Here is a 15,744-nt window from a genome sequence, read left to right as displayed (position 1 = left end):
ATTCTAGTTTCTTCAAAATAGCCACCCTTTGCTCTGATTACTGCTTTGCACACTCTTGGCATTCTCTCCATGAGCTTCAAGAGGTAGTCACCTGAAATGGTTTCCACTTCACAGGTGTGCCTTATCAGGGTTAATTAGTGGAATTTCTTGCTTTATCAATGGGGTTGGGACCATCAGTTGTGTTGTGCAGAAGTCAGGTTAATACACAGCCGACAGCCCTATTGGACAACTGTTAAAATTCACACTATGGCAAGAACCAATCAGCTAACTAAAGAAAAACGAGTGGCCATCATTACTTTAAGAAATGAAGGTCAGTCAGTCCAGAAAATTGCAAAAACTTTAAATGTGTCCCCAAGTGGAGTGGCAAAAACCATCAAGCGCTACAACGAAACTGGCACACATGAGGACCGACCCAGGAAAGGAAGACCAAGAGTCACCTCTGCTTCTGAGGATAAGTTCATCCGAGTCACCAGCCTCAGAAATCGCAAGTTAACAGCAGCTCAGATCAGAGACCAGATGAATGCCACACAGAGTTCTAGCAGCAGACCCATCTCTAGAACAACTGTTAAGAGGAGACTGCGTGAATCAGGCCTTCATGGTCAAATAGCTGCTAGGAAACCACTGCTAAGGAGACGCAACAAGCAGAAGAGATTTGTTTGGGCCAAGAAACACAAGGAATGGACATTATCTTTGGTTCCAACCGCCGTGTCTTTGTGAGACGCTGAAAAGGTGAACGGATGGATTCCACATGCCCGGTTCCCACTGTGAAGCATGGAGGAGGAGGTGTGATGGTGTGGGGGTGTTTTGCTGGTGACACTGTTGGGGATTTATTCAAAATTGAAGGCACACTGAACCAGCATGGCTACCACAGCATCCTGCAGCGACATGCCATCCCATCCGGTTTGCGTTTAGTTGGACGATCATTTATTTTTCAACAGGACAATGACCCCAAACACACCTCCAGGCTGTGTAAGGGCTATTTGGCCAAGAAGGAGAGTGATGGAGTGCTGCGGCAGATGACCTGGCCTCCACAGTCACCGGACCTGAACCCAATCGAGATGGTTTGGGGTGAGCTGGACCGCAGAGTGAAGGCAAAGGGGCCAACAAGTGCTAAACACCTCTGGGAACTCCTTCAAGACTGTTGGAAAACCATTTCAGGTGACTACGTCTTGAAGCTCATGGAGAGAATGTCAAGAGTGTGCAAAGCAGTAATCAGAGCAAAGGGTGGCTATTTTGAAGAAACTAGAATATAAAACATGTTTTCAGTTATTTCACCTTTTTTTGTTAAGTACATAACTCCACGTGTTCATTCATAGTTTTGATGCCTTCAGTGAGAATCTACAATGTAAATAGTCATGAAAATAAAGAAAACGCATTGAATGAGAAGGTGTGTCCAAACTTTTGGCCTGTACTGTATGTCCCAGCAGATGAAACACCCAGCCTGTGGACCTGTGAGAGGCACACACTGAATACTTTTAAAAGCAAGTCAAAAACATTTCTCTTCATAACAGTCTATGGCTGACTTCTTCAGTGTGTGTGTGTGTGTGTGTGTGTGTGTGTGTCTTTTATGTTTGGGTATTTGTAATTTTGGCACTGATTCTTTCTCTACTTGTCAGTTGCACTTGTTTTATTATTATATGTCATTTCTAAGTGGTAGCACATTGTGTTGCATTTTATTGTGTATAAAATGCACCATATAAATAAAGATGACTTTACTTGAATAAAAACAAACATATTTTTAATTAAACAACTTGGTTTGTCATCTTATAGTTGTATGAACATGTCCGTTTGCAGTTACAGTTTATACCCACGTCTGTCCAAAGTCATTTGTAGCCCTGACAGTTGACAATGCTTCTAATGTTGCTGCAAAGAAGATGCATATTCTAAAACATGGATGCTTCACACACATCTTAAACTCAGCAGCACAGAAAATCTACTGTATACAATCAGCACAGTTTCAAGATGGGCACCCAAGATTAGTGTCACCAGTTCAGTATCTGACCAGATACTGATCAAACCTTTTGTTTCTGACTTATGATGTTGGATAATGGCCAGAAAAGTGTTACAGCAGAACATTATGATGTCACAGTGAAGCTGACCTTTGACCTTTTTGATATAAAATTTCATCACTTCATCATCTTGTTCTATTAGAGATTTGTGTAGATTTTGTCATAGTTATCATATGAATTCTTGAGTGATTGTCAAAAACTTGTTTTGTGTTGTGAGTGAGGTCACATGGATCTTGAACTTTGACCATGAAATTTGTTGATGTTTGTACCAAATTTGAAGTTGTTGTTTTTTAACCCTTTAACTTTCACCTAAACTGTTAGGTAGAGCACATTTTGAGTCACTATATCTGAATAAAAAATGTTCACCCAACCTCATTAACCTATCTTTACCATTTGGTTAAAGTATGTCATGCAAAACAAGTCCACTAGATGTCACTGTGTCTTTAAATATTCTGCCTTTTTAGTTCACCTCCTACAGGAAGTCAGTAACAAAAGACTCATTCCAGACACTGGGGCTCCGTGTGGTAGGATTGTCAAAGGTGGACATGTGGTTTTTTGACGTTCTAGTTTCAGAGGTCTTACTGAACAGACTTATGTAACTTTATACAAGAAATAAAGGTCTAATAATAATAATAATAATAATAATATTCTTTTTTAAACATGCTCTACCAAACAGTTCATTTGTCCTTTTAGAGTAAAGGGAGTGATGCCAAGCTAATGTAATTGAAATTAAGTAATTACTACAAAATAAAAGTACTTCATTGTTGTTAAACAATTTATGCAGAATAACTGTGTAAGTCTGATTTTTTTTTTTTTTCTAAAGCCATGCTAAACCAAACAGTTGAATTGTCCATTCATGGTAAAGGTCGGGATGCTAAGATAATACATTTACAATTTTTATCCCCCCCCACAAAAAAAGGTTAAATTTTCACTGTTTAGACAACATATATTTAATGTTATTCGACTGTATAGAAATTATATCAGTATGATTTTTCACCATTTATCAGATGTTTTGAAAATACTACAATGTTAAATATCTGGAATAAATACATGGAAATAATACTAGTACTAGTGAGAAATTGATATATGCTGGTATACTAACCTGGCGGCACGGTGTTTGTTTATGCCAAATTTAAAGAAATTCCCTACCATCAAAGTGTACGTTTGTGCCAGATTTGAGGAAATTCCCCTAAGGCCTTCTTAAGATACCGCATACACAAGAATGATTCAGACGCAAGGTAATTTTGACCTGAACCGTTGACCACCAAAATCTAGTCAGTTCATTGTTACGTCCAAGTGGACATTTGAAGCAAATTTGAAGAAATTCCCTCAAGGTGTTCTTGAGATATCTCATTCACAATAATGGGACAAAGGGATGGACAGACGGACAACCTGAAAACATAATCCCTCCAGCTACAGCTTTTACCCATGCGGAGGCATAAAAACCTATGACTGATTCTGATCTGTCTCTTTTTACAGTCATCCTTTAATGGCTAACAAACATGCCATTTATAATTACACATTTGTTGTGTTTGCCTTTGCTTCATGGCATTTTCAGGAATCCTGACTAAATAATGTTATCCTGCGAAACAAACTGAGATACATATTGATCACATTATAAATAGATGCTGTTTCTTTCAGTCATCTTGGGGAAGGCCTCATCCTGAATATTGCTACTGTTGTGCTCCTCCAATCAAATCAAAAACTCCTATTTCTTTTCAACAGTTAAAGACAGTTTCTGTTATACTGAGTAGAGATTGGTTGTTTCTGGCTCAGTCACAGATTGTACATTTCATCCAGACTTTCAACAGCATCTTGTTTACTGTGGTATCTCCACTCAAGAGGAATTTCTCCCCTGCCCTGGAATTTTAATTTATAGTGGTCTTCCAGTTGCTGTTGAAATCGACATATAAACCATTTCCAGTATGTCAGCTTTGACTCATCAGGAGTAATTTGCCATGTTGCATACTTCTCCCCAGCACGTTGATACTGTTTATAGGGAAAAATGTCATTTGAATCATAATGGGGGTAGAAACATTGATCACTTGCAACTAATGTTGTGCAGAAGTTGATGACCAGTTCCACTGTGCCTCGAATATGCCATCCTTCAATCCCAGAGGGCCGATGAAAAGGCACACTATGTTTGTCAGGACTGTGATTTTCTAGCGTGTTGGTACAAACAGCTGCACAGAATGGACACTTTGCCCAGCAGCAGTTACACAGTTGATCGATGAGGATTTGATCAGGCTTCATCCTGAATTCCTCCATCTTATGCAGTGAGAGGCTGCTCACATCCTTCATGACAGATACAAGGCCTTTCTCTATCTCTTCTGTAAGAAAGTCAAAATTGTTAATGTCACTGAAGTTTTGACAAATTGCGTCAAATGTCAGCTCATCTTTTAGCAAACTGGAAAATTCCTTTACCCACATGTCTGAGTCTCCTCTCTGGGTTTTGACTTTCTCTGTTGCAGCAAATAAAGCATGACTCACAAGCTTATTGATGTCTTCAACATTTTTCTTGAGTATATTCCGTGCTTTATCTTTGTTGTCTGTGAGGATGTATTTCTGTACTTGCTCTCTTATGAAAGTCTCTGCTTGGTTCCTTGGGTGGCGGATGTAGGTGATAAAACCACCAAAGTCCTCTTTCTCAGCCAGTGACTTCAGCAAGTGTTTCTCCAAGTTCAACCTGTTCCCACTGAATGCTGGGAAACTGCACTTCATCTCTCCAGCAAGATCAATGGCAGTCTTGTTACAGACGGCTTCAACGGTGGAACTCTTCAGTTTTTCACAGATCAGTTCTCCAAACACAACAGCAGATGAGCTTCCTCTGCAGAAGCTTCTGAAAATGTTATAATATTGCTTTTTCTTGCTTTCTACACAAGTGACTGCATCGTTGTTCATTTTGAATTTTTTATGGGACTCTGAAAGCCATCTCTCTGCTTTGTCAAACACATACAGTAAAATATTAACTGTGAGCTCCTTCTTCACGGCGTATCTGCTGTTTGATTCAAACTCTTTCACTTTTTCTTTGACATTTTTGGCCACTTCTTGCAAGTAAATTGATCTGTAGCCTCTTCTAGCGACAGGTTTGCTCTTGATTGCATCAAGGGACTGCTTTTCAATGCTGTCAATGAAGGATCTGATAAGTTGCTGTTCTTCAAATGCTAAAGATCTCCTTGATGTATGTTCTTTGTTTTGTTCTGCTGTTGATTGTATGAATGTTTTTTCTAAATTCTTAATTCTTCCTTGCCCCTCCTCATCTTGGGATTGTTGGCCTGTGTTACACAGGTCTCGGTCCTTGCTGAGAGCTACATAGCAAGTGTAATCACCAACCTCTGATATTTTTTTGTAGCTGCCACTGCTTTCACATTCAGCTATAAGAGACCATTCAAAACCAAGCTCCTGAAGGATAGTTGCCTGATCTTCTTCATAGTTAATGTCCTCAATAGGTTTTGTGCCTGCAATTAGTTCACTAACCCAACCACTCCAAACAGAGTTGAACTGTTTTTTAAGTTCCTCTTCATCTTTTGCCTTGTCCTTTAACTGATGAGCGAGCTCTTTGCTCTTTTGTAGCAGCTTGTTCTCAAACTCTGTCTTCTTATCATCAAGCTTTTTACAAGCATTTTTCTGCTCAATGACTTCATCCAGTTTTCTTTTGACTCCTCTCACTTGGTCGTCATGAAACTCCTTGATTTTGCTTTCAAATCGTCCTCGCCACTGAACCAGTATCTCTTTGTTGATGTCATCCTCAAAGTATGTTGTCACTGCTTTTTTGATTTCTTCATATGTTTTATTAATTTCCTTATTAAGATAGCTGAGCTCAACCTTGTCAAGTTTTCCATTTTCAATTCTGGTATGTAACCTATTCTCAATGTTCAACATGTTTTCCCTAAGGGCCCAGGTCCAGTTCATATACTGCTCCTCAAGTTTTCTGTAAACTGCAATCTCAAGTGTGTTTTTGAAACTGAAAACAAAGTTTTCATTCAACAGGGCATTCCACAGGTCCTGAATTTTGCTTTTGAACTGTGAGAGAAAAATTTCAGCTGACTGTAAAGCTTTAGAGAGGATGATGGTCTTCAGCTCTTGGACGCTCTCACTGTAACCTGGATTTGGGGGAGCCATAGGTGGACTTCCCTCCCATAGTTGGGCAAAGTATTTCACGTCTTTCTGCACATCGAATGCTATGACATCACTGAAGCACTCAGCATTACAAACCTCCTCTTTGGCTGCTAGTTGGGCCATCTTGTCCAGTTTTTCTTGCAGCCGTCTCTTTCCGTCCATGTTTTTCTCTGCAGCTGTAATATCTGTAACATTCTGGTGGACAAACACACAACTTGGAGTAAGTTGAACTTTCTTCATCCTCATGAAAGCCTGAACAACAATCTGCAGAACATCTTGAATCTCAGCTGGATTCTCTCCAAAGATGTTGATCAGTGTCATGTTTCCCAGACCAACAACAAATGTTGCCAGTTCATTGTCGTGGTGAAGAGTGGCGTTACCCTCCAACTCAAGAGCGCGCAGTCCTTCAGTGTCCACCACTAGAATGTAGTCAAAGTGAAAGTCTTTCTTGATCTCATCTGAAACTTTGACCAGCTGCATGAAGACACCCTTGGTGCACCTGCCAGCACTCACTGCAAACTGTAACCCAAACATGGCATTCAGCATTGTTGATTTTCCACTGCTTTGTACACCCAGCACTGACAAAACAAAAACTCTCTTGTCGCCCAGTTTCTTGATGACCTCATCTAAAAGACTAGAGATCCACGTTGAAGGCACATGACCTGCATCACCATCCATCAGCTCCATTGGGTGTCCTGATATCATCAGCTCTGCAGCCAGCTCAGGGTATTTAGACCAGTCAGTTTGTCCCCTTGTTGTTTGTTTCTGCAGAGATGCATAGGCTTCATAGATCTGTCCCATTTCTCTAAAGATGTGCTCCAAGCCAAAAGTGGCAGACTGTAGTTTTGTTGATATTTGTTCAAGCTCAGTTTGCTTGCTTTTTAACAGATCAGATTTGTCATGCTTCTTTTTCAAAGCCAAGACCTCAGACCACTTTTCACCATAGCTCTGTAAAATTAAAGACAGATCATCTGTGGAGAGGGCATCAATCAAAATCTGAGTCCACTTCAGGAAATACTCTCTATCTGTTGATGGCAATGACGAGAGGGTTTCAGTGAACAACTTCATTACTTCACTACAGGAAGCAGTGCATTGATCTTGTCGTATCTGCATCAGTTCCTTTTGCTTTTTACATTTCTCCTTCTCAATGTGTCCTTCGAGGTGATACAGTTCTTTGTTTATTCTGCACCACTTGTGCCACAGTTGGCCTTGACAAGGGAGAAATGTATCTTTGATCTTTGACACATCCATCCCCTGAAGCAATTTCACAATTTTAATTGCAGCAGATTTTCCCTTTTGGCAGACTTTGTCATCTTCATCTACTCTGATTCCAGAGACTTCAGCCATGATTTCAAGCTGGAAGGATGCATGTGGTCCAGACAAAATTTTTCCAATGATTCTTTTCAGTTCTTTGGAAACATCTGAGTGATTTCTGTCTCGAAGACCCATTATGTATTTTCCCTTTTTTTTCTCAACTGCACCACATTCATTATCAGCAGTGAGACATATGAGAGGCTTTGGAGACTTGAGAAGGACTGACATAACTGCAGAAGTTTTGTGACCTTTTCCCAGAGTTGTTACAAGAACCACATTGATTGAAGATTTGTCAGTCAGTATGTCACGCTGTTTTTCAATTGACAGAGCATCACCATGAAGATTACAGAAGGCAATGCAGTCAGTGAAGGTATCATTGGGTTTTCCAGCAGGGCAGTACCAGGCAATCTCTGCCACACCATCCATCAGATGGCGAGACTTGGTGCTACCTGGGCAGTTTCTGTGGAAGAAGGTGCTGTGACGGTCATTGATCAAAGTGTTAATCAGCTGTGACTTAGACAGAGATAGTGAACCCAGGCGGAGAAATGACACCATGGGTGTCTCAGCTTTGCAGATGGGCATGCTCTTCATGGTGACAATGTTTGAATTATCTTTGATTTCAGTTACCTTCCATGCTTTTCTTATTTGTCTGAAAGTCCACAGAGGACATTCAATATCCATTGTGACTGGGTCAGGAACAAGCAAAGGTAAGGCATACTGACATTGTGATAGCTTTGTTGTCATGTTCTGCTTCAAAAAGCTGTCTGAGCAGTGAAATACTGCCATCTGAACATCCATTGGATGCACATGAGTCTGTTTTGATTGATCAAAGTCTGCAGTGGTGCTACAAAAATCACTTAAGTCATCATCGTCTGTGTCAACAGTGTCAAACTTTACAACAGACTTTGAATGGGTCACCTCATCACTATCCTGTCTTACAGGAATATATCTGGCTCTGTAGTCTAACATCATCAACCTCTGAAGTAAAGTATGAGCGAGTTCCTTCTCAGATGTTTCATGGTCCTGTTTCACAGGTGGACCTACTTTAAGAAAATCTGCTGGTGACAACTTCTGTTGATGTTTGTCTTGAAGGTGAAGTCTGCCAAGCAGTGTTTTGGTTTCTCTTTGATATTGTTCCTTCCTGTTGATCTCTTCAGAAGTCTTCACTGACTGCTGTAAATAAGTAAATAAATATGTCCTGTATGTAAAGCATTGTAACACCATACAATGAGGTATAAAGTAAATCATCCTTAACATTTAATGAATTAAATATGGAGTTTCTTACCTCATCCTTGTTTCCACTCTTATCCATATTTAAGGTACCTGCAATAGAATAAGTATATTATATGAGGGATGGAGCAATATACTTTTAAAGTGATATCTTGTTTTTCTATTTTTAATGATAACTGTAATCTATTTTGAACATTAAAGGCACTATGTGTAACAATTTCAGTTGTTCTTTGAGACAAACAAATTTTGCAGTCAAAAGTGTGTCCTAGCACATGTGTATTTACCTCCATCAGCATATCTAAGTATGTCCGTAAGCTCCGAAATTCTCATTTACATATACATTGCGACCGGTGTCTCATCATGTACATGCGCCATCTTGAAAATACAGGTACATACAAGGACATACTTGAGAAATACGGAATCGCCTTTTGCGTTTTCACTTGTGTTTCCGGTTTCCGTCTGCAGGTAGAGTGATGAAAAGCAGCAGCAAGCAGGCAAGTCACAAGTGCTGGTGAAAAAAGGCAAAAAGGCAACGTGACCGGCGATTTAAAAAAAAAACGAGGTTCAACATTGGGGTAGCCTTTCCCAGGTGGAGAGAGCTGCTGAAGGAGAATCACAGCTAACAGCGCTGTTAATGCTGTTAGCGATGCAGTGTTTCGAGGAGAGGGACGAGGTGTGTGAGGTTGAGCCACTTGTCAGTTGTCAAAAGACAAGACGTTATTGGTTTGTCTTCGATTTACACCTGTCCCAACAGTCCTACGTTGTAAACACAGCCAGCATGGTGAGGAGGGGGTTTGTCAACTCACGTCGCGTGTGTCTGTGTAGCAGCCTGAATGAATACTCCATGAAGTATCAGATGACATGGTTTCATCAATGTTACCATAGCTTTTTGGTACACAGCAGCTACCGTTGTTGCAATACGCGCTTGAAACACTGAGGCGTTAGAGTGCGCTATCTGTTTAAATGCAATAAACGATCTCAACACTAGGTGGGAGAAATTCCTACACAGTGCCCGTTTAAAAGCTTCATTAGCTCTATCCTTGACTTTTTCATATTATTGCTGTATTCATGAAAATATCACCTGTCCCAGGATCTGCCGATCGTACAGGCTTGATTACAGATTCTCCTCCTTTCGTTGTGCTGTCATCATTCTTTGAGTGTTCAGCATCACTGGGTTCATTCACTGGATTACACTATGAAAACATTATTTTATTTAACATACGTTAACCAGGTTAGAACTTTTGACATTAGGTACATGTACAACTAAATGCAACCAGGTTTATATTTTAGTGAGACAAAAGGAAGCTCTTCTGCAAGTGTTTTTTCAGTTCATCCATGTGTTCAACCAGGAAGTTGAAGGACTCAAACTCACTGTAAACTAACAAGGCAAAAGGCTCCAATCTTCAGCTGAAGGTTCAGGTGTTAGTGCTGAACTTTGACATAACTTCAGAAAAATAGCATTTAAAAAAGAAATGCTTCTGTATGAACAATGACAACTGAGGACCAAAAGATGTCATCCTTACCTCTGTTTTAGCTGCTCTCTTCTCCTCGTCTACAGCAGGGTTATGTAACAACAAGCAGATTGCACGATCAGACATAAAAGAATTTGTTTCAGTTAGTTAAACATTCCAGGTTAATAAGATTTACACATATGATTTGAATTATTAGAAAAAAAAATACACATTCAAAAACCCCAACATAGCTGACATGTGTGCGCTTGCGCGAGACTGTGAGACATGGGCACTGCCTTCATGTGTGTTCACATGCTTTCGCTGGTCTCGCGCGCAAGTGCGCACATGTGAGCACAGTCCACAGAGAGGCAGTTAGAGCTACAGGTTACACTGAGGCTAAAAACAGAGTTCAAATGACGTTTTTCCAAACAACTTTTTATGTCGGGGCCTCAGGACACTTGGATCAATACGGACGAGCAGTATGGAGATATTTTATGGTTTCAATTCTGTGTTCTTGGACGTTTTAATCTGGGTCACCGTCAGCCATTAGGTGAGCAGTTGTGCTGCTACCCACTTCTCCCTCAGATCTCCGTAAGTGATGTGAGGACTCTAAAACTTCACCAGAGCCTCCCTTGGCATATGGGTGAGTAGATAATGGCTGAATTTTCATTTTTGGTGCACTATCCCTTTAAGGGGGTGTTACAAACTTTACATGACTTTCTGTGTATGCCGTCATAAATATAATTCATGATGAACAAACATGACAAACAATTGAAAATAGCTAATAGAGGGAAAACACGGGACCATCTTTACCAACCAGCACTGAAACCCACTTAGCCATCCCATTTAGACAATCAGAGCTCAAAAAGCATCACTTATATTTCTTTAGTTTTGGGTTAAACTCCAGCCGGAGGGGAAAGTTCATTTGACCCAAATAAGAGTCCAGTTCAAAAACTGACTCCTCATCATCCTTCCCAAGTAACTCATATTGTGAGGACCATCCCTCAATGCTTAAAAAAATGAGTTTGAAGGGTAAAACTTGGCATTAATATTAAGGTTAGAATTAGGTTTAGGTTCGGATTCTGGTTAGGGCTGGAGTTAGACACTTAGTAAGGATGGTTATGATTAGGGTAAGGGGCCAGGGCATGCTTTATGTTAATGACAGTGCTCACAAGAATAGAAAGACAAACTGTATTGGTCTGTATTTGTGCCAACGCTCTGAAAAAATGTCAAGTCAGATCACAATATAAAATTCAAGTTGTTTGAAAAGTTCAGTGTCTGTTGTAAAAAACGCGCATGCTAAAATTAAACAAAACGGTATGTAATTTAAACTCACAGTTCTGTGTCTCCTTCGCTCTGCCTGGTCAGTGGGGATATGGCTGCTGTATCCTCCAGCCCCACTCTATATATAGATAGATCAGAGGCCTGTGTCCTTTGTGACGCTACGTCTGCCCCTCACAAATCCCTCCCACCTGCCCCTGACAAATCTAACGTGGTGTTATTATAGGTGGAAGGAGCTGGGAAATTCTGCAGACACATTACTTGAAAATCAGTGATGACAAAAGGACACGTGAAAGTCGCATAGCTAAGTTAGTAATAACAAAACTAAAAGTGAAAGTAAGGGAGCTCCATTTCCTGGAAACCTTGTGACTTAGTTATAGGCTAAAAGGTCACACTACTCAAACACTGCCAAGCACATACTGCTGCCAACACTGAATATCAGTGACTTGCAGAGCCACAGCTGCTACAAGAGTTCATGTTTGTTTAGAAAGACATTAATTATTAAACCAGCAGATCCACTGATGTTTAACACATACAAGAAGAGGTTCGTCCAAAAACAGGAGAGAGGCACTGATTCAGTCTCAAGCTTTCAGTTTTAATTAAAACTGCTCCAGATGATAGTTTTAAAGTAAAACTGAAAGCTTAGATCAAATCCCATTTCCTTTTAAGGGTGAGCGACTTTACTCTTAAAGCCTCTCTCCAGTGTATTTTGGTATTTTTATGATATTTATTATTTTTCTGAGTCATGTCCTGACAGTGTCATTTAGCCACACTGTTCGCCTAATATTTTTTTTTTTTTTTTTTTTTTTTTTTACAAACGACTTAATTTCGTGCTCAGAGTTTAAAATAAGAAGGTTGTTGCTAATATGGAAAGGTGACATGTGACTTGTGTCTGTTCCACGTTTTTCTCCTCACTGACTTGGTCAATCCATGTGAAATTTGGCACAGTGGTAGAGGGTCATGGGAGGATGCGAATGAAGCAATATTACATCAATTGGCCAAAGGGGGGAGCTATAGCAACCGATTGAAATGGCAAATTTTGAATGGGCATATTTCATGCCCTGTATGTCATGGAGACATGCAACCGATCGCTGTGGCTCCCCCTGTGGACCAATGTTTTGTTTTGTTTTCTAATTTTTGGTAGGAGGATTGGCATAGGTAGAAGGTGACAAAGCTACCAATGGGTATGGACTAGTAGTGATAATTATAATAACATGGACATAAATGAATGAATTAATGACTTAATTTCAAACCAAAAATATAAAACAAAATGAAAAACAAACAAGACAAAGATAACAGTGTATGCAAAGGAGTAGGTAGATGTAAAACCTTTATGTCCTACTCCCTACCCCTTTCTTACATTTGTTTTTTTAACTTGTATATTATTTCAACAAATTCCCAAATTGATTTACAACTAATATACAACTATCCCAGTCTATTTACCACCCAATTAGATAAATGAGTAATAAACCCAGTCTACTTACAGTCCAAGTACCAACCAGTGTTATAAAATAAATATGCACTCCCTTAACAAAACCTTTCCTCATCTATATATCTGCCAAAAATATCTTTTTGAATAGTTTTTTAAATTGATTTATATTTGGGCTTTGTTTCAGCTCATCACGTTGCCCATTCACAAGTCCACCCCAAACACTGAAATACACAGACTCTTCTTAGTTGTATGAATACATTGTTTTTTGAAATTAAATTCTCCTAAATTTTAACCCCCCTATTATACATTATTGCAGTCAAAAAATTGTGACTTTAAAACAGTGTGTTGGTGTGTTCCCTGTTCCCCACACTGTGAGCTGTCCTGATTGCTCTCTTTTGAAGGACGTATAATGGTTGTAAGTTGCTTTTGTAAGTGTTGCCCCAAACTTCTACACAGTAAGTCAAATAGTACAAGTGATGAACACAGAAAGTGCAGTGATTTATGGTCCAGTACGGGTTTTGTTTTCCCCAGAACTGCAATACTCTTTGCCACCTTTGTTCTTACAATTTCTGTAAATGCTGAAACATAAAACAGACATGGCAATTCAATATATAAGGACATTAAAAAACTGTTTAAAACGAGGATTAACCATAAATCTTAAAATCATGAAAAATGAAAAAAAAGTCATACGATGAAATAGATTATAAAGTCATAAAATCATGGCATTATAAAATCATAGAATTGTAAAAGTTAAGGCTAGTTACAGGCTAAAGTGAACAGATTTAAAAGTGAATTTGAAAATATTTAGCAAGGTAGCTTCCCTGATATCTGTAGGTAGTGTGTTCCATAGCTTTGGGGCATAATTGACAAAGGATGCATCCCTGATCTTCTTCTGACTGTTGCTGGGAACCTCCAATGTTCCTGGAGGCAAAAGAGTTTGCAATGTAGCTCGGTCCAAGCCCATGTAGGGCTTTGAAAACAAGGAGGAGGAACTTAAAATCAATTGTAAATGTAACAGGAAGTCAGTGTAGAGCAGCTCAGACTGGCCTGATGTGCTCTCTCCTCTTGGTTGTGGTTCATAGCCGAGCTGCAGAGTTTTGAAGGAGCTGAAGTCTTTCAGTGGTGTTTTTTGGGAGGCCAGTAAAAAGTGCGTCACTGTAGTCGAGGCGGGTTGAAATAAAGGCATGAATCAATTTCTCTGTATCTTTTTTATTTATAGCCTATGTGTGGTGAACAGCTGCCATTAACACACTGAATTACACAAAATCCCATTAGCAAAAATAGCTCAACACACTGACTGTCTCTCTCGTTGGCTCTCTATCATCTCTTGTGACAGAGTTGGTGTGCTCTGCGAATTATCTCATTACTGCTCTGATGAATAGTAAATTAATCAATGCAAATGCCATATTGCTGTTTTCCAATACTCAAGCTGCAATATTAACCATTAACCATTTGAACAGAAAGTAAAACTGGCTGGAGGGGGGGCTTTAAATAACTGGGTGCTGCAGCAATGCAGTGTAAGCACTAAGTGGCATTCTCAGACTGATGATTCAGGGCTTTTAAGCCTCCCCCCAAGTATTGCTTTTATTTTCGTTTTCATTAAGACCCCTTTAGGCTATCAACAGTGTGCTGCAAGACTCTTATGTCATACAGTTAACTATGTAAAGCAATCCTTATTTTTAATTTGCCGTACTTCTATAAGTATTACACTCAATCATCACAAATAACTTAAAATGCTGTTTGCTTCTTTTATGATTTTTGTTTTCAGGAATACTCCCCACTCTTCCAGAAGCTTTGATAAGGCCTCCTCTCCAAACAGCAGCTGGAAGTCTTATAGGACCAATCCCTTTGTGTCAAGGAATCTTGGGAAGACTGTGAGCACTGTGCTGGATTTCTCGGGATCATGAATCACTCCTGTCTGTACTGAAAGGTTTGTCTCGTTTTTATGAAAATCTGTTCAGTGTCTGTGCTGTGCCTCTGTAGAGGTATGGCCTCCCTACACTGATCTCCTCCTCCTTTTTCTGAACTGTTAATGCAACAGTATTACACAACATTTCTGGTGGTGGTGTGTTCTATATTAGCAGAGTTCAAATAGACAATGTGTGCCTTGTTTGGGGAGAAATATTCAAGGGTGGGTGGTGCTGGTTACAAATTGCTTGTTGTAATCTGATTAAGTAGTTACTGGTTCACCCCTCTTTAAGTTTTTATGGCTATTCATTCATTCATTGAATTCATATTTACTCAAATTTGAGTATGTGGTAGGCCTATTGCTGAACCTACATAGTTTGGTATGAAACACCAGCTGATAAAGACATGTCACGACGCACGTCAGATGACGCTTCTGAAGAGGACACAAACCTAACCAATTCTGTCTCATCTCAAACAAGCCTTATGCCAGCAGTTTGCCTCTGTATGCAGGGGAGCATAGTGGGGCTCCTGACTGACTGCTTCTCAGACAGCCATTCAATCTGAGTCTACTGAGCTCGTCTTTCTTCACAGTCTTCCCAGAAGGCATACTGGGTATGCATGGCTGGCAAGGGCATTAGTCTCTCCCACACAGATCTCTCTGTCTTGATGGCTGTTGGTTTCAAGTGGTTTCATGCCATTTAGATGTGGAGAGACCGTGAGTTTTTTTAGGGAATAATTACCAAGGTCAGACCTCAGTGACCTCATAGCTGGCTACAGCCATGGTTATACAGAATAATTACTATAAAACCCCCATTTTACCAAATTAGTTATGGTTCTTAAACTGATTGTGTTCAAGATTCTTGGAACCTTGGTTCTATCTAGTGAACCAGTCCATATTTTCACCAGTCTAGAAATGTTCAAGGATGTGTCCTTAACGGAAGCCATTGCACAATGCACAACAGAAGTAAACAGTAGTAATACAATCATGGATTACACCGAG

General features: G+C 39.8%; 2 protein-coding genes across 3 annotated transcripts in view; one reads left to right on the top strand and one right to left on the bottom strand.

The window, feature by feature from the left end:
* Positions 1-1,711: 1,711 nt before the first annotated feature.
* On the bottom strand, positions 1,712-11,571 carry LOC117268515 (interferon-induced very large GTPase 1-like). 2 transcript variants are annotated; one of them, XM_033645052.2, is made up of 5 exons: positions 11,460-11,571; positions 10,196-10,224; positions 9,754-9,865; positions 8,728-8,765; positions 1,712-8,615 (listed from the first exon to the last, which is right to left on the bottom strand). In XM_033645052.2, the coding sequence occupies exons 4-5, from the start codon at positions 8,752-8,754 to the stop codon at positions 3,786-3,788; spliced, it is 4,857 nt and encodes a 1,618-aa protein (XP_033500943.2). In that variant the 5' UTR covers positions 8,755-8,765; positions 9,754-9,865; positions 10,196-10,224; positions 11,460-11,571; the 3' UTR covers positions 1,712-3,785. The 2 variants fall into 2 exon arrangements, with proteins under 2 accessions (XP_033500943.2, XP_078017214.1); XM_078161088.1 differs by having other exon boundaries at positions 1,712-8,612.
* Positions 10,637-15,744, top strand: part of LOC117268516 (caspase recruitment domain-containing protein 10) — a 70,125-nt gene continuing 65,017 nt past the window's right edge. The window contains exons 1-2 of the mRNA XM_078161089.1: positions 10,637-10,766; positions 14,605-14,766. The gene's annotated coding sequence lies outside the window, so the exon portion shown is untranslated. The remainder of the gene's footprint in view (positions 10,767-14,604; positions 14,767-15,744) is intronic.

The sequence above is a fragment of the Epinephelus lanceolatus genome, chromosome 18, assembly GCF_041903045.1.
Source record: "Epinephelus lanceolatus isolate andai-2023 chromosome 18, ASM4190304v1, whole genome shotgun sequence".
In the NCBI taxonomy this organism is placed as follows: domain Eukaryota; kingdom Metazoa; phylum Chordata; class Actinopteri; order Perciformes; family Serranidae; genus Epinephelus; species Epinephelus lanceolatus.
This window is presented reverse-complemented; position numbering and strand designations above follow the sequence as displayed.